A 19,883-nucleotide genomic window follows, 5' to 3' on the forward strand; every position below is an offset into this window, starting at 1 on the left:
TGTGCTCCTTCATTAGGCGGTGGGGGTGGCTTATCAGGGACAGGGAATATATAACCTGTTGATAAGTAGCTCATTGGAGCATAAGTCCAGAGAGGGTGGGTCCCAAAAGAGGCGGATCGAGGTGCTAGTGTGGCTTCAAACATACTGTAAACTCTGCATTAGGTTTAACAGGGAAAATCCCTGGAGGCATGACAGGAGCCATGATAAGTCCATATAACAAGCATATACATGAATACAACGGTGGGGAAACACAGAATATAATATTACAAGAGAGAAAAAAAGAAAAAAAAAAGAAAAAAGAAAACACTTGAACTTATAAGGGTAATGTGACAAGGTGCACCTGGGACAGTGCATACCCTAGCAATGGGGTTATGAGTGTGAGGTGTATGGCAATAAGTGTGTGATGCCACCAGGGTGTATCAAAAAAAATGATGTATGGTCACAAGTAAGTACAGGACATGATTTTGGGGGTTCACCCGGTATGGGTATATGATTTTGGAGGTTCACCACCTATGACCCCGAATGGGGTAGGGCAATTGGTAGGCGCACTTACTTGCCATTACTTAGCCCATGGGGGGTGACAATATTGCAGTACACCCAAAGGTGTAGGAATGGAGATCAAGATGATGATAAGGAACGGGTAAGATTAAAAATGAAAGATGTAAAAATAGAAAAAAATCTAAAAATAATGATGGAGGTGAAATTAAGAGAAACATGAGGCAGTGGACTGGGCCTCCGTTCAGCAGATTCTATGAACGATGACTTCTCTGTTGTGTACAAGCACACTGACGTGCATGCGCTTGGAAAGGTGTACGTCCGTGTGTACGTCCGTGTGTACGTGCGCGGCATATCTGTTACAGTGTAATATTAATTTCTAACCCCTCGTTTAAGCCTCCTGGTGGTAAAGTGTCCAAGGTGTATATCCAGTAGTTTTCCCTAACGCATAATCTTTTGAAGCGTTTGGCGGGGGGAAAGTGTGCGGGGATAGATTCCAGCACCCACACCTTAAGTCCATCAGAGCACTTTGGATGATCTTCAGTGAAGTGTCGGGGGACACTTTGTTTGTCGGAGCCCTTTTCCACCAAGTTTCGGTGTTCCCCAAAGCGTTTACGTAAAGTCCGTATTGTGCAACCTACGTATAGTAGGTCACAGGGGCATGTAAGGCAATAGATGACAAACTCCGAGGAGCAGGTGTAGAAGTCTGTGAGGGTGTGGACTTTCCCGTTGTTGGTAAATTTTTTAAGACCATGTGTAACATGTTTGCATGTTAGGCACTGGGCTTTACGACATTTATACATTCCCTTGATTTGAAGAGAAAAGGTAAGCGATGTATTGTTCTTGGGCTTAGTGGGGCAGATTTTATTCGGGGCAATTAGGGTTTTAAGGTTTCTTGCACGCCTGTATGAGAAACGGGGGCGCTCTGTGAGGTCTGTTTGCAGGTGTGGATCTTCTTTTAAGATTGCCCAATGATTATGAAAAATACGTTCCATTTGTTTAAATTTGCTGTGAAATTGAGTGGTGAAGCATGCTGAGGTGGAGTGTTTATTGTTTTCACCTGTGTGCTCCAGTCTGTTTCTCCTCACGTCCTCCTGCAGGTAGTGGTCTGATGCTCTCGTTATGATGTCTTCGGGGTAACCTTTTTCAAGGAATTTTTGTTTAAGTAATGATCCGCGGTGAAGATAGGTTTGAGTCTGGGTACAGTTATGTTTAAGGCGACAGTATTGGACCTTGGGGATGTTCTCCCCACCGTTTTATTCATGTATATGCTTGTTATATGGACTTATCATGGCTCCTGTCATGCCTCCAGGGATTTTCCCTGTTAAACCTAATGCAGAGTTTATGTTTGAAGCCACACTAGCACCTCGGTCCGCCTCTTTTGGGACCCACCCTCTCCGGACTTATGCTCCAATGAGCTACTTATCAACAGGGTATATATTCCCTGTCCCTGATAAGCCACCCCCACCTCCTAATGAAGGAGCACGGATGCTCTGAAAGCTAGCAACGCCCATCTTTCCCTCCGTCTCACAGGAAGTGATGTCGGGCTGACAGGAAGTAGGAAGTGGAGCCCCAATGAGAGTCCTCCACCACTACAGCACCATCAGACAGGCTGCCAGACAACAGCCTCCACGCACCACCGGCACCCTGCATCCCTCCTTTCTGCAACGGTATCCAGGACAAGAAGATGGATGATCCCATTCACCTACCCTACCGGCCTTTACTTACCTAAGAGTAAGTCACTATGTGTTTTTTGTATTAATAAACCTTATGCTTCACTAAGCTAGCGCTGCTTTCTTTTTGTTTATAATAAAGCTTACTTGTAGATAAAATTAATATCTCCTAAATGTGCACCATTTAGGAGATATTCTAGGGAGCAACAGCTGGTGACGTCAAAAGCGTATATGCTCTGAAGCAACAGCATACAGTGTCGTTCCTTCAGAGCCCTGTGCCATGGCTGTGACTCTCGCTCGCATTCACGGGAGTGATGTCATCGCGGCTCAGCCATTCAAGGGGCCGCAGCCCGCGAACCTGTAACGTAGACCTGGTGAGTATGGAAGCCTCTGCAGCAGTGACAGCAAGCCGCTGGAGGGCTTCGTTTCAAGGTAAGTCTTTCGTAATGTGCTAGTGTGCGATGTATACTAGCACAATATGCCTTTACCCTGCAGGCTTTTTTTAAAGCCTTTAATACCATTTTAACCACTTCCCAACCACACTATTGCTACTACAGCGCAGTCGCACATTGCCAGGAGAGCGTCATATGAAGTCTTCCCAGGATCGCACGTGCCACGCACCCACTGCGGCATACATAAGCTTCTGAATGATGTTTGGGAAAAAAATTGATAAGTGACCTAATTTTGTGGAGCCTATCATATGCCGATAACTTTGGGAATGGTCATTGAAATGCAAAAATCTTTTTATTTTATAGCCTGTCCTGGACATTACTTAAGAATATACTGGCATATGCTGAATTGAGTGTGTTTTATCAACCACCAAGGAAATTTAGAAAATCCTCAAAAAAAAAAAAAAAAAAAAACAAGCATCCTGGAGCCCCTCAACCTGCCTATTTGAGAATCCTGGGCAACATACAGTATCTCACAAAAGTGAGTACACCCCCTCACATTTTTGTAAATATTTTATTATATCTTTTCATGTGACACAACACTGAAGAAATTACTTTGCTACAATGTGAAGTAGTGAGTGTACAGCTTGTATAACAGTATAAATTTGCTGTCCACTCAAAATAACTCAACAAACAGCCATTAATGTCTAAGCCAAGCACCTGACTACATAAATTATATAACATTTTGGATTAAAAGTACCATTTCAATGTTTACAGATGATACCAAGCTATGCAGTGGTATACATTCCTCACAGGATGTCTCCAACTTACAAGATGACCTTAATGCATTATTTAATTGAGCAACTATTTAGCAGCTAAAACATGGTTACATTATACATACTTGGGCGAGTACAACTGGGAGAGTCAATGTTAGAGAAGGACCTGGTAGACCATATAACAGCATGCAATGCCAAGCTGCATTTTCAAAACATAGACATTTTATTTTTTGCTTTATAATAGGTAGGCACTCCAGAGAGATACATAATTTTGCCCCTGTACAACTCTTTAGGAAGACCTCATATGTAATATGCAGTTCAGTTTTAGGCTTCAGTTCACAAAAAAGGATATTGGTGAACTGGAGAAAGTGCAGAGGGCAACCAAACTGATAAGAGGCATGGAGGAGCTCAGCTATGAGGAAAGATTAGAGGAACTAAATTTATTCTCTCTTTAGAAGAGGAGATTAAGTGGGGATATAATCAACATATAAATATTTGGATGGTCCATTTTGTGAACTTGGTGTAAAGTTATTAATTTTCAGGCCATTACAGAGGACAATGGGGAACTCTTTACATCTGGAGGAAAAGAGATTTAACCTCCACATATGGAAAGGCTTCTTCACAGTAGAAGCTGTGAGAATGTGAAATAGGTTCCCTATAGCAGTGTTTTCCAACTCCGATCCTCAGGGCATACTAACAGGCCAGATTTTAAGTATTACCCTGGGGGGATGCAGACTAGAATACTGCAATCACTGAGCAGCAAATGATATCACCTGTGATGTATTTCAGTTTTCATGCAAACCTGGCCTGTTAGTGTGCCCTGAGGACCGGAGTTGAGAAACACTGCCCTATAGAATTAGCTCTGGTCAGTTCAGTAAATTGTTTTAAAAGATAGCCATGTGCATTCCAATATGCACAAAACATAGCTGGCTATTAACATTTATAGGTAAAAGCACCAAAGATTGCTGATCCAGGGACTATCCAATTGCCTCCTGGGGAATCAGGAAGGACATTTCTTCCCCTGCTGGAGCAAATTGGACCATGCTTTAAAGGATTGATTGTGAGTAAAGGATTGTGTACATGGAGGTTTTTTTTTTATCTGTTGATTGAACTAAATGGACCAGTGTCTTTCAACCTGACTACCTATGTAACCACTGGTAAGTTTACTGGTACATGTTTCCGAGAGCAGTGTCCAACCCCCATGACAGTCCACTGCCCATTATTGTCTTTTAACAATTGGGTCTGATTGCCTTCACTGGGGTTTGGATTTGGTACCCAAACTTTGCTCATGCTCAATAAAACTCCCTTTAACCAAACCTGGGCACATTCAGCTCATCCCTACCAGGGACACTTCCCAACATCAGGCAGAAAATAACAATAACTGAGATTTGGGGAAACCTGCAGAAAGCTGAACTATCATTCCAGCTCAGGCTGACTACAGTCCAGCAAAACTTTAAACTTCTCCTTAGGGCATGGTGGTTACATATACATGGGAGGTGTTGAAAGTTTTTTTTTTAATTTACTTATTTATTTACCTAGATATCTACTTTTTGCCACTCCCCCTTTACCTGTACGTTTTAAAAGAAATAAAAATATATCTAAAAGCAAACTTTTTTTTTCTAGTTTTGCATAGAGTGGAGATGGATCAGACCCCCTGACAGTTTTTATTGCTATCTGTGCCCCCGTTGGAATATTCACCCTCTCTATTTGTCCTTACCATCATCACTGAAAGTGAAAGTAAAAGAAAATCTAAAATATTGGTTTGTCCCCAGAAAAGTAACAGAGGGGAAATCTTCCACTGGAGCCACTAAGTCTAGTGACCTGGGGGTCCCCAAGGAATTCCCTTAATTTACAGGAATGTTCTCTTACTTCCTGTTTGGCTATTGGACAGGAAATGAAGGAAAATATCTGCAATTGGACACAGATGGCAAAAAAAATTCTGAAGACACTTCCTGAGGGTGACATTTGGTGAAATGCATAGAGGTTAATCCCGCGGCATCACTTCCGATATGTCACTTCCAGTTAAGGTGATTCACGATTTTTAACGCACGCTATGTGAGCGGCGGTTCCTTAACAATACAGGCGAACCAGAGTCAGTGCTACCTCCAAAGCACCATCAAATGTGAGTTTATCAGCTTTTATATTTACTGTGAACATCCTTTCTTAAATAAATATATCTGCGCAATGAGGTTTCTATGTGCTTCTTATCCCTAAGTTACCCCCGAGCCACTTTTATGTTACCTCAACCCCAAGGAGTCTGACCAGACCATACAGAGGATCCGGATAAAAACAGGGTTTATACCAGCTCTATAGGTCCTGGAGGCCTGAATTTTTCTGATCAGTTGCTAGCACATATTTAGGCTGGAGAGCATGGAGCACAACCTACTTTTGGGCACAGATCACTCCAAATAACGGGATAGAAGAGACCTCACAGAATTTTTTTGGACTATATACTTATTCATATATATATTGGCCCACACTCCCTTGGACGTTTTGAATTATAATATATTGCACTTATAAAATAGTCATACCTTTCTTGTCATATATATATTATTTATTTTCATATAATTTTTTTGAGCATATTTATATCCACCAAGCACTTTATTATGAACATACTGCACTCTGTTATTTGAGCATAAATGGTCATTCTTTATTGCACAAATTTCACGCTCTACGTTTGCACAAAATCACTGTACAAATACCAGTTGTGGACTATAGCAAAACAAATATAGTTGCACTTTTTACATGCACTTTTGAACCCACACATATTACATCAATTGCACATTTTCTCGATTGCACTGGGAATTGCACTATTGCACTTTGGAATTTATTATAACATTCATGATAAAAAAAATTATGTTGATGTATATTTATGCATTGTTGCACATTATGCATTGGTTTGCACATTTGTTTGATTGCACTTAATATTGCAAAATTGCACTTTCATATAATTTGAATATTCAAGGCCAAACATAAACTAAACTTGTGCCTACAGAGGATAGTAGTGGTACACTGCATCCTATTACAAGATATAGCAAAAATCTTGTTTTTTTTTCTGGGTCTGTACTAAAAAAGTTATATAATAATCATCACTCAGCAAGGGTAGTAGCGCCTCACTATATCACATTTTCTAATTTAAGCACACACTTAAATTGATGGCAAAATTCCCCCTTTTTTAACATTTTAAGGGTAGGCGTGGCATTTCATATATACAATATCCCTTGTGATAGCAATAAATTTGATAAAATAAATTGTAAAAAGTGTATGTAGCACTGACCCCACAGGACCTGCTAAATAGTGTCTTGACGGGCTCCCCTGATTACCAGCACATGATTACTTTAGATAAAGTCTCTGGATCCCTTCTTGCTCCTGATGGCTCGTCACACAAATGAACAGTCTAGGGATGTTGGTTTTTTGTTGTTTATTTGTGATTGGGATAGGAGAAGGGAATAGTGGGATACTCCTACTGAACTATTCACATTGGTTGAGGACTTTTATCTTCAGGACCTTCTTAGCAATTACAGCAGGAACAGCTAGGCTGGTAATCCCCACTTCCGTAAGGGAAGATGGGGTTAAGTCTCTTGCTCTCTTTACTCTCTGACAAGACAACTTGATGGACGATAACTTATCCTCAGGAAACTCTCACTAGCATCCCCTTTCAACTGACTCCAGTGACTATCTTAGGAGCAGGGATGGTCCCCCCCCAGGTCAGGCTCCTTGACATGAGATTCTGTACTCACTGTACTGCAGAGACAGATCCTCCAGCGTCTCCCCTCTCAGTCAGATTCTCTTGACCTCTGGGTTCAGTTTCTCACTGCCACTCTCCAGGCCCTCAGGACGACCCCCTGAGGCCGCATAGCACATGTGCTCCTGGCTTTTATACAGTATCCCAACATGCACTGAGGCACTTTTCCATCTGTCAATCATCAGGACTGTTTTAAAACCCATGCACCCATTCATCAGGTTTCCTTCCACTGTCCAACATGCCTCCCTATTGGACCAGTGTTAAACACTCTCTAGACAGAATGAGTTGCATTCTGAGCACAATGAGCGGACCTCACTAACAGAGCCTGCTCTCTGATAGACAGAGAACAATATAGATTTACCTGCAGCTCTTCTGGTAAGCAGACAGAGCTCAAACTATACTTTCTCACTAGCACCTACCTAGGAGGGAGCTACATATAAAAAAGCAATAATTCAAGTGCCAGAGCTCAAAGTATTACTAAACCCAGGGCCCTGTATTCACTATATCTGGTCTCCCACAGTACACAGAACATGGAAATTCAATCGGTTTAGTAAATATAAACTGCTAAATACCTTTACTCATCAGCAGTTATTAGATGAAGTCTTGTGACGTCTATCAGTGTCTGGTTAAAGCTTGGAGGGGGAGTTTTTATTCTGCTTTGACTGTCCTATGATGCTACAGAACCCCTGCCCCTCTGTCTGGACAGTGTGAATAGGCCCTGTGCTGATCACATGCACTCTCCCAAAAAAAAAATAAAAAAAACTTTCTAGCAACACACCAAACTGAGCATGTGCAGCTTGTCCCATAGCATCTGTACTACACAGGTAACCTGTAAAGGCTTTTACAGCGTCATCTATGGACAGTTTTAGGTACTGAAGTTTGTCAGCATTTTGCAGGCGTGCACAACTTTAAATGTTGACATGTTTGGTATCTACAGTATTCACTCAATGCAACAGAATCTTTTATTTTTTTTTCCCCAAAAAGTGGTTGTTATATTAAGTTGTGTGCACTAAAATTCATGTATTTTTTCCTGAAAATGTGCATTTTAAAAATGGCTGTGCAAATATCGTGTGACATAAGCATTTGCAACAATGACCATATTATTCTACAGGGCCTCTGATTTCAAAAAATATATAATGTTTGGTGGATTTTAAAGATGTCTGTTCTCATCTGAAAACAGTATTCCTTTTGGATAACCAAATTCATAACAAGCTGGAAAAAGATAAATATCACTTGCTGTATTTTTTTAGGGGTGAGGGAAGCGACTGGGGGGGGGGGGGGGGGCTTTTCAGGTATACTGTATGGGGATCCGTGATTTTTACCAGCCCTGCTCTCATCGCTTAATAAACTGAAACTTCAAAATGCAAGGTAAGTCAATGCATGTGAGACACTTCATAGTACTGTTTTATGTTAGGTCTTCTTTGTGGGAGAAGAGACATACTTAGATATATATCATGATAGCTTTTTATTCTTTTCCCAGGCTCTGAAAGGATGATATGCACGCAGAACGTCTATTTCTCAAAAGGACAAATACAGACTGTCTGGGGCTCCCTGCAAATAGAAGACATTGAGATAGGGGCATTCCACAATGATACACAAACAATTGAATTTAAGAAAAGCTGGTCGAAAGCACAGTTTAGTTTATTTGACTGGAAGTTTATTGATTTGTTCATAAGACGTTATATAGATAACGCCCAAAGACTCTTGAGAAAAATGGATGAGGAGCTTGGAATTGAAGGTGAGAGATTGTACAGCACATCGTAGATATACTGTGAGCGGGCAACACAGCCAGGAACAATGAAGTCCCTGTGCATCGCGGTGTACTTCCTGGTTTGGGGATGCTCATGGGCACGCCCCCTGCTGACCTGTGCTGTGATTGGCTACAGCACAAGTTTGTCAGCAGGTTTCGTCCAATGATTTTGGTTGTGCACCTCCTGATTAGCTGTAGCCAATAACAGCATGCCTCTGTGACTTGTTTGTAAACACAGACACAGGATCTGGCTGCATTTTGCCATTCAGGAAGAAAAGAAAGACAGGTCATGTGTGAGTAAAACCAACACATATACACTTTCATACACTTGTTAGGCATATTTAATACGTTGATTGCCCTGTCACCAGTGTCATTACTACAGTGAACAGTATTTATTTCTGATCACTGTATTAGTGTCACTAGTTAAATCAGGTAGTGTCAGAGTCAGTTGGCATCTCTCCCAGCCAGTATAAGTTAGTGTCAGATTGGCCGCCACACTGTTGTAGTCACACTTTAAGTTGCTGTTCACTGCCATTACTAGTATAGTGTCCATACTGATCAGTATCTTGATCATGTATATAGGTGCATCAAGATTCAAACAGCTCCACGCTAAAGATTCGTTCACGCACTAACAGCGCTAAAGTCCATGAAATAAACCATGAATCAATCTATGAATATATGGATGAATAAATCAATAAAGGGAAGTCCATGCATGCAGTCCCAGAATGTAAGGAGATGATGTAAGTGGGTATATCCTTGCAGACACCCAAAATCCTTCACCACACCACTGTGTGCACCCTTAAGTGGGGACACTTACCAGAACCAATCTGTATAAGAGCAGAATACAATAAGCGGGAATGCCTTTATCGCTTTACTCCTCTGCGTTGAAACTCCAACAGGGACCGCCAACAGATATCTCATGTAAATCCCCTCACCAGCATAAAGAGCATATGTATGGGAAATAAAAAAGCAACATAGCGTAGTCCAGCTAAAACACGTATGTCTTTATTTCCCAACAATTACCCTTCAAACATTGCACTTACAAAATGACAATTCTTTAACAGCATGTCAGCAAGTCAGCCATTGGTTTCTACCGCTCTCTCCCGTCCTAGACGAATACAGCCCGGTACCTGGCCGTGAGCCTCGGGGGATCGCCACGGCTTCCTGCGTGATTGCGTCACCACGCCCTGACGCATTTCGTCATCAAGTGACTTCCACCGAGGGCGTGGTGACGCATCGCAATCACTTCTATTTACATGACTGAAAAGAGGCGGAGACAGCAGTGTGGCGATCACGTGGTAGGGTGATGCCCGTCCCACTTCCGCCCTCTTCCTTGCAACTGATCATGTATGCCGCACTTCGTACTACATCAGACCTAATGCTGACATGTGGCTATACTTATATAAAGTGCATAATAGGTACATCAATACAGTACATCAAATCTTAAGGTATTTAAAATGACATTGATGTACTGTATTGATGTACCTATTATGCACTTTATATAAGTATAGCCACATGTCAGCATTAGGTCTGATGTAGTACTGCCTATTGATATTAGGTGTAGTACAGGCTATGTGATCCGCTGATGATCGTACGGTGTGTGGTTACGCATGCCTGGTCCCGAACGGCGAAGGTGGTGATGCCGTGTGAGGGCGGAAGTGCGGCATACATGATCAGTTGCAAGGAAGAGGGCGGAAGTGGGACGGGCATCACCCTACCACGTGATCGGCACACTGCTGTCTCCGCCTCTTTTCAGCCATGTAAATAGAAGTGATTGCGATGCGTCACCACGCCCTCGGTGGAAGTCACTTGATGACGAAACGCATCAGGGCGTGGTGACGCAATCACGCAGGAAGCCGTGGTGACACGCGATCCCCCGAGGCTCACGGCCAGGTACCGGGCTCTATTCGTCTAGGACGGGAGAGAGCGGTAGGAACCAATGGCTGACTTGCTGACATGCTGTTAAAGAATTGTAATTTTGTAAGTGCAATGTTTGAAGGGTAATTGTTGGGAAATAAAGACATACGTGTTTTAGCTGGACTACGCTATGTTGCTTTTTTATTTCCCATACATATGCTCTTTATGCTGGTGAGGGGATTTACATGAGATATCTGTTGGCGGTCCCTGTTGGAGTTTCAACGCAGAGGAGTAAGGCGATAAAGGCATTCCCGCTTATTGTATTCTGCTCTTATACAGATTGGTTCTGGTAAGTGTCCCCACTTAAGGGTGCACACAGCGGTGTGGTGAAGGCTTTTGGGTGTCTGCAGGGATATACCCACTTACATCATCTCCTTACATTCTGGGACTGCATGCATGGACTTCCCTTTATTGATTTATTCATCCATATAGTCATAGATTGATTCATGGTTTATTTAATGGACTTTAGCGCTGTTAGTGCGTGAACGAATCTTTAGCGTGGAGCTGTTTGAATCTTGATGCACCTATATACACGTATGAAATTATAGCAGCAGCTGACTTTATTTAGTGTTCAGGAATATTTTGGCACCGGGTGAGCGAAGTTTTATTGTGGGTCCGGTGAGCGCATTACTTTGCTCCTATATACAGTATCTTGATCATGATCAGAACTATACTAGTGTCCTCAATAGTAAAGTATCCACAAAAACACAGCGTTAATGGGATCAGCCCTGACACCTGCCAGCACTTGTATTTTGTAACACAAGTGCAGTGTCAGTATAATCTTTCTTATCATTGTCCACAAACCTGCAGTGTTGGCAAGATCAGGCTTGATCTCTGCTAGCACTGGCAGTTAACTTTATTTCTAGCAGGCAAGCAGTCCCTGATTGCTAGCCAGGAGCTCTTCAGGAGGCCTATAGCATTCTGAGCATGACAGATGAGAGCGAGAGGGAAGCCTCACTGTCAGAATTAGGGTTAGAATATGAATCTGCAGAAAGCAGCGGCACCTTGACTGCTGGTTTAGATGACAGAGAAAAGGTCCCTGCTAAAACCAGGTATGCCCAACCCCTAAAATGCTATATGACTATGACTATGCTCATATGCAGCAGGACCCAAGTACTAGTGCTGGACTATGCTGTGGTGAGCTGGCAAGTACCAACAGTGTAGTACATCCTGGCCTTTTAGACACCAGCGCTGCAGTGTTTCATGAAGAAGTGGCAAGCGCCAGCAATGCAGTACAAGCTGGTGGAGTAGCTAGTGCTAGTAGTATAATGCAGATGTAGCCACCAATAATTTGAGCACAGGCACCTAGAGTCCATAATAGCCTTCCAGAGGTGCTTGCAAATCCTAATTGTCTGTCTCTAGATTCAGCAGCACCTGTTATCTCCCCCCCCCACCCCCACCCACAACACCTAAACTCCTACACAGCCCTCTAAAACTCTATCCCCCCCTTTAACTCCCAAAAAATGCTTAACACAGGGTGGAGCTAAATGGCCGTCAGGCCTTTTACTGAACAAAATAATAATAAATAACAAATAAATAAATAGCAATACATTACAAGCAAATTTACATGCCCACAGCCACAAAACATTGCCTTGGGGACATTAAGACTTGCCACAGACCTTACAGGTCTATCACTACCTGGTCTCTATTATTGGACCACACCCAACCAGAGGACACCATACCAAATGTTGGTTCCCTACTTGTATCCCACCAAAAGATTTTTAACCCTATCTAAGGGGCCCCAACCACCATCATAATATCCACATACCTCCTGCCTACATACTCCATATGAGAGAGGGAGGGAGGGACATTCCTCCAATGGCTTCCCAACTCCAACTGTTACTGTCCCACCCCCCATTTTGCAGTCTACCCTCCTACGCCTCTCCCCATCACCCCATCTCTTCAACCAATTACGTAAGTAAGACTCACACCTCTCCCCTTTGAACACGTTAACTCTATGCTATCTGGTTCCCCTTCCACCCTGCCATGCCAGCCCTAAACTTAATTTGTTCCTCGCAGCTCTGGGCCTTCCTTTCACAGCCAAGCCCAGAGTTCAAGTGGAAACAGTCAACTTAACAATGACCCTTGACTTTTTTAACTGTTTTTCACCGAAGACCTCTATAACTTGATAGTGGACCAAATTAATGTTCATGCCCAACAGTAAATCGCTTCCAACCCAAATTCATACCTTGGCACGCCATTGCCAATTAAAAACCTTTTTCAGGCCAAACCCATAACATGGGCATAACAAAAACAAACTAATTGTGGTCATATTGGTCCACAGACATGAGACAATAACGCATTTTATGCATTTCAGTGACATTACCTTTTGTCATTCCCAGGGTGACCCTGACTATGGTGGGCTCCACAAAATTTGGCCCCTCATAAATCACCTGTCCCAGAAATTTGCAGATGTGTTTACAAAACATCGGCATAGATCAGTCCTTTGTACATCTTACTGGCAGGCTTGCAATTAAAGTGGTTCTAAAGCCTAAACATTTTTTTACCTTAATGCATTCCTTGCATTAAAAAGGTAAAAAATGTTTAGGCAACAATATTGGCCCTTCACCCCCTCTTTTACTTACCTGAGCCTTCATTCGATCCAGCGCTGTGCACATCTGCAGTTCTTCTCCCCCCTCACTGGTGGCACTGGACGAAGAGGAGGGGCAAGGATCTTCCACAGGGGACTGGATGAGAGGAGGATTGGGGCCACTCCGTGTAATTCCTTTGCACGGAGCAGGTATTTAAAGACATATTTGTTATTTTTTTTTTCTTTTTCCTTTATAATCACTTTAAGCAGTTTCTCCCCAGCAAGCGGGCCAGATATGGGGGTCAAATGTATAAGCTCTATGAAAGGGACACAGTGTATACATACTGCTTTAGAATTTATGCAGGAAAAGACAGTCAGTGCTACAATAAAAAAAGTAATTAAAAAAAAAATAACAAAAAGTAAAATGAAAAGAAGTTGTTTTATTGAGTTAATGTTATATCATTACTGTGTGTTATTGTTAACTGTTGTTGTTTGCTTTGCAGGAATGCTAATCAGCTACAGCCCTGATCTATGTATTCTAACAGCAGCAGGGTGATGCTGTCAGAATACATATGTCAGTGCCTGCAGGGGGAGATTTCTCCATCTGCAGTTAAAAAAAGAGACCATTTATGCCCAGCTTTAAGAGAGTGTGGTGGTCAAATGGGTGGTGGCTCCTATACTTCTACTGTAATTTTTTCACTTTTTTTCTGGCAAAGATTTCTTCATCCACATCAATCAATCCCACAGACTGAATGTATGCCTAACATTTGAAGAGTGGGTGGATGTGTGGTGGAAGCTTCTAATGTTGGTCCATACACTTTTTATAGCAGAGATTTCTTCATCCACATCGATCAATGTGAATAGAGGAAACTGTTAGGTTCTTTTTTCCATTCAGCCCACAGGCTGCCCAAAAATCTCTCACATGTGGTATCCCCATACCCGGGAGAAATAGCAGAATGTGCTTTTAGTGTAATGCCACGCATACCCATGATGTGTGCGAGAAGTATCTCATAAAAATGACAACTTGGGTGAAAAAAAAAATATTTGTTTTTCATATTCCAAAAACTTGTAACAATTTTTTTTTACAAAGATTCAACATGCCTTTCAGCAAAGCTGTGAATTTCAGCTTGAGCTATCGGTGGCTGTAAACAACAGGGTTTTCTTTCAACAGGGAATTAGGAAGAGCCTGTGAAATATGTGCAAAAAATCCCAGAGCTAGATAAGACATAAGAAAACATGAAATCATCCTAAAGCTCTGTTTGCTGGCTGGATAGAAGACTACATAATATTTTTAGGCAATATTGGACCATACAAAATATTGGAAATACACACAATACATGCTAGTTTAAATTAGTTCTAAACCAAATAACTAAAATCTCATACTAAATTTATTATGCAAATGTATTTTTCAGAGGTTGTCTTCAGAGTTTTGAATTCTGAAGCTTTCATTAAATTTAGAGATGGGCCGAACACCCCCTGGTTAGGTTCGCGACAGAACTCTCTAACATCGTGAAGCCCATTGAAGTCTATGGGACCCTAACATTTTGAAAGCCTACATGGACGTTATTGGGCATACATAGGGTATGGGGATTGGGGTACTGCCGTGGGGGACATGTATTAATGAAAGCAAAGTTTGTAAAAAACATAATTTTTAAATGAGCAGTGATTTACTGATGCGTAAAGTGAAACAATCACAATGAAACATTCCTTTAAATATAGTGCCTGGGGGTCCCCTTAGTCTGCCTGTAAAGTGGAGCATCTGTACCGTGTATAGAACCTGCTGCAGCATAAATAACATTTATAAAGGCAAAATTTTCCCTGCAAGCTTTCTTTATTTGGAGGAGCCAGTCTGTATGATGAGGCCACAATTTAGTGCACTCAGAACAAGATTAGAGTTTTTTTGGATAAATTCTGGTTTCTGTTTCACAGACTTTGGATAGAAGTATTAGGAGCAGAACAATTGGGCTTTGGGTGCTGGTGGTGCCTTCACACCGAAACCCTATAGAGGTACTCTTTATAAAAGAATAATTGATCTTGCTGTCAAAAATGTAAATGATATGCCCCGGTCAAACAGTGGCAGAAAAATTGGGCTTTGGGTGTTGGTGGTGCCTTCACACCATAACCCTATAGAGGTACTCTTGATGAAAGCAAGAATTGTTGTAAAAAATTAAAATTATATGCACCTGTCAAATAGGTGTGGAAAAATTGGTCTTTGGGTGTTACCTGTGTCCATGAAACTAATACCAGAAAAAGTATTACAGATACAATCAACACCCACAAAGCTAGGAAGCGTAGACAGTCTTGCAGAGATTCCAGATCCAGAAAACCATTAACCGGTGACATTGGCATCAGGGGCTTGATAGCTGCTGCTAATCCAGGACTGATTCATTTTGATAAATGTCAGCCAATCAACGGAGTCTGGACAGACACGCTCTTTTATCTGTCACAAAACCTCTGCTGCACTGACTGCCTGTTCAGAAAGCACGCTGGATACAGGGCAGCCTAATTGCATATTGGGCAAGTTCTGGCCAGTGGTCTATTCTCATGACCCAGTGGATTGTCAACTGGAAAGCTCTCCATGTCTGTTTTCACTCTTAAATAATCCCCCACCATATGGTGCAGATGCTGCTGATGTGATGTGGAAGCTGACAGCCCTGGGCACCGAGGACTAAACATTTTTTAAAATGCATCACAGAGGTGGCCTCCTTCTCCAGCGCTCCTCGCTTGACCAACAGAAGCCTCAAAACTAGCCTTTCCATGAGACTGTAACCTAGCAGAGTTTAGAAAGGCATTACATAAACTCCTCTTTAACCTCCCTGGCGGTATGATTATTTCAGATTTTAGGTGCTGAAAGCAGTACCATTATTTTGCATGTAATTCTTAAGGACGAGCAGCCCAAACCAACTATTTACATATGATTTTTTTTTTTTTACTGTGCGTTCTTCTTTATAACATCTCGGGTATGATAAAGTTTGAAACCCAAAATCATAAATTCTAATATAATAAATAACTATAAATAAGTTATACATTTCAGGATCCTGGGGACAAGGTAGGTAACCTCTTCCAGGATCCAGCGATTTCTCCCTGGCGGTACCCCGAGCGTGACTCCGGGTCACCGCTAATGGCACTTGGGAATACCGCCAGGGAGGTTAAGGTGTCCTCAAGATATTTTATCCTCTGCTCCCTCTGTGAGGATGGGATGAGTTCTGAGACTTTCTCCTCGTAACAGTGGTCAAAGAGGGTTGCCAACCAATAGTGATCCTTGTCCTTGATGTCACAAACTCTCAGGTCCTTTCACAGGCTTTGAAGAATGAGGGAATGAGGGAGCCCATGAAGAATGAGGGAGCCCATGCTCCACAAGGCATGAAAGATGAGTCAATGAGTCCTCAGGCTCACTGAGGATTACATTATCTGGAACTGCCTCCTCCCAGCTACATACTACTCCCAAGGGTTCTGGGGACGGAAAACCATCTCTTAAGGTTTGACTTATGTCTTCCTCTGCTTCAATGCCTCAAAAACTGCCAGAATCTAGGGATGATCGAACGGTTCGGGTCGACCATCGGTTCGAGACGAAAATTGACTGTTCGAAATTCGGCCGAATTCCAAACCTTTTGCTGAAAAAGTTTGAAATTCGGCAACCAGAACCGACCAAAATGCAAAGGGACAGGAACTGGGCTTTAAAAGCCCATGATTGAACCAGAACCATCAGTAAAAGCCAATTGAGGGGGCAGGAGAATGCTAGGAATGTGATTGGAGTGACTAGGGGGTCCAGGGCCAATCATTAGTTAATACGCCCCCCAGTATATAACATAGCCCCGCCAAATCTCTACCATTTTAATACAGGGCTGTGGAAGAGAGTGGAAGCAGTTCGGTTACTTCTGCTCTCAAAGTGTCATTTAGCAATTTTTAGTGTGAGGAAAGGGATATCTAGTGTAGTTAGGGTACTATTTTCCACTATAGTTAGATTTAATAATCTAGTTTCTGTAGGGAAAGTGTTAAGTGTAAGGGGACCTTAGTGTAGGGTTAACTGAATCTGACTGCTATGGCAGGGTGACAAAACCCTTCCATTTCAGGGTGACCGCTATAGAGAAAAGATCGTTTCTCTTAGAACACATATAGAACATGAAGGTGGCTTCACCCCTGTCACCCTGCTTTTTGTTGCAGGTGTTTATAGGGCTTTTTTGAGGACATGTTTGGAGTCAGGCATGACATCTGAACTTCTGTGTAGGGGTGTATATATACACACACACTTATATGTATATATACACTTACACATACTGTATATAGGTGTGATAGTAGCAGAACACTATGCTTGCGCTAATGAAATAATTAACACCCATATGGCCCAAAAAAGTGCCCAAAAAAACGCCTGCTGCAAAAACACACCTGGGCGTTTTTGTAGCTGGCGTTTTTTTGGGCATTTTTTGGGCGTCTTTGGAGGCAGGCATAACATCTGAACTTCTGCGTAGGGGTATATATACACACACACACTTATATGTATATATACACATATATAGGTGTGAAAGTAGCAGAACACTATGCTTGAGCTAATGAAATAATTAACACCCATATGGCTTCTCTGCTATAACACCTATATATGTGTATGTGTATAAATACATATATATTAAAAAAGAATAGCGCGCAAATGCAAAATAAATTACTACCAAATCTGAAGAGAGTCCATACCATAAATAAAAATGGGGGTTTGGTCCCACCATATGGCCATATCGTGCTCAAGCCCACTACTGCGTCAAAGTACCCCATTATCAGTGGGTCCTACACTATCCATGAAAAAGAGATGAATCCAGCCTTTCTAACCCTTGGAGATAATACTCCTTGCTGGGAGAGATGTGCAAATGCACTACAGGGGACTCCTCCTATATCCACTTGATGGTGGACACTGATTGAGTACAGGTGTGTGTGGGGGGTGGGGAGGGCTGCTCAACCTCGATAGTCTGGTCAGACCGAATACATAATAAACAGGCAAAAAATTTGGGGGAGCATACCCATGTATTTCCAAAGCTGCTGCAGCTATGAACCAAAAGACATATATATTAAAAAAGAATAGCGCGCAAATGCAAAAGAAATTACTACCAAATCTGAAAAGAGTCCATAAATAAAAATGGGGGTTTGGTCCCACCATATGGCCATATCGTGCTCAAGCCCACTACTGCGTCAAAGTACCCCATTATCAGTGGGTCCTACACTATCCATGAAAAAGAGATGAATCCAGCCTTTCTAACCCTTGGAGGGAGAGATGTGCAAATGCACTACAGGGGACTCCTCCTATATCCACTTGATGGTGGACACTGATTGAGTACAGGTGTGTGTGGGGGGTGGGGAGGGCTGCTCAACCTCGATAGTCTGGTCAGCTTTGGAAATACATGGGTATACTCCCCCAAATTTTTTGCCTGTTTATAAATACATATAAGTGTGTGTGTGTATATATACCCCTATACAGAATTTCAGATGTTTTGCCTGCCTCCAAAGACCCCCAAAAATGCCCAAAAAAAACGCCTGCGCCAAAAAAAAACCGCCCAGGTGTGTTGTTGCAGGCGGTTTTTTTGGGCATTTTTTGGGGGTCTTTGGAGGCAGGCAAAACATCTGAAATTCTGTATAGGGGTATATATACACACACACTTATATGTATTTATACACATACACATATATAGGTGTTATAGCAGAGAAGCCATATGGGTGTTAATTATTTCATTAGCGCAAGCATAGTATTCTGCTACTTTCACACCTATATGTGTGTATGTGTATATATACATACATGTGTGTGTGCGTGTGTGTGTATATATATATACCCCTACACAGAAGTTCAGATGTTATGCCTGCCTCCAAAGACGCCCAAAAAATGCCCAAAAAAACGCCAGCTACAAAAACGCCCAGGTGTGTTTTTGCAGCAGGCGTTTTTTTGGCCATTTTTTTGGGGTCTTTGGAGGCAGGCAAAACATCTGAAATTCTGTATAGGGGTATATATACACACACACTTATATGTATTTATACACATACACACATATAGGTGTGATAGGAGAGAAGCCATGTGGGTGTTAATTATTTCATTAGCGCAAGCATAGTGTTCTGCTACTTTCACACCTATATATGTGTATGGGTATATATACATACATGTGTGTGTGTATATAAACCCCTACACAGAAGTTCTGATGTTATGCCTGCCTCCAAAGACCCCCAAAAAATGCCCAAAAAATGCCTGCTACTAAACCGGCAAGGTGTGAAAAACTTTTTTTTTTTTCTGGTTCTGGACATGCTACAGAGCTGAAACTTCACAGGTACACTTTTTAGACCCCCTAGACACTAAATCCAAAGAAATCAAATTTTTTTTTTTTCAATATTTTTTTCAATAATTGGCTCTCTATCAAAAATGACAATTTTTAAGAACTTTTTTTGTGTGAAAAATAGTCCCTGGGGCATGACCCAGAACCCTAGGCACTTTTTAGGGTCATTTATTGGGTTTTAGGGCTTCAAAATGGTGTTTTTTGATTACCAAAGTTCGGGTCCCATTGATTTCAATGGGGTTCTGAAATCCGGGCCGAACTTTCGGGTAGTTCGGGTGTTCTGGTCGAACCGAAATTTTGAAAAGT

The 19,883-nt window shown here is 42.0% G+C and overlaps 1 protein-coding gene across 1 annotated transcript in view; it reads left to right on the forward strand.

Annotated features, from left to right (window-relative positions):
* The first annotated feature begins 8,564 nt into the window (after positions 1-8,564).
* Positions 8,565-19,883, forward strand: part of LOC309560845 (T-cell surface glycoprotein CD1a-like) — a 34,459-nt gene continuing 23,140 nt past the window's right edge. The window contains exon 1 of the mRNA XM_082264529.1: positions 8,565-8,816. Within this exon, the coding sequence (XP_082120655.1) occupies positions 8,570-8,816 (247 nt within the window). The 5' untranslated portion in view covers positions 8,565-8,569. The remainder of the gene's footprint in view (positions 8,817-19,883) is intronic.

The sequence above is a fragment of the Pelophylax lessonae genome (genome assembly GCF_965119305.1).
Source record: "Pelophylax lessonae genome assembly, chromosome: 7".
Taxonomy (NCBI): domain Eukaryota; kingdom Metazoa; phylum Chordata; class Amphibia; order Anura; family Ranidae; genus Pelophylax; species Pelophylax lessonae.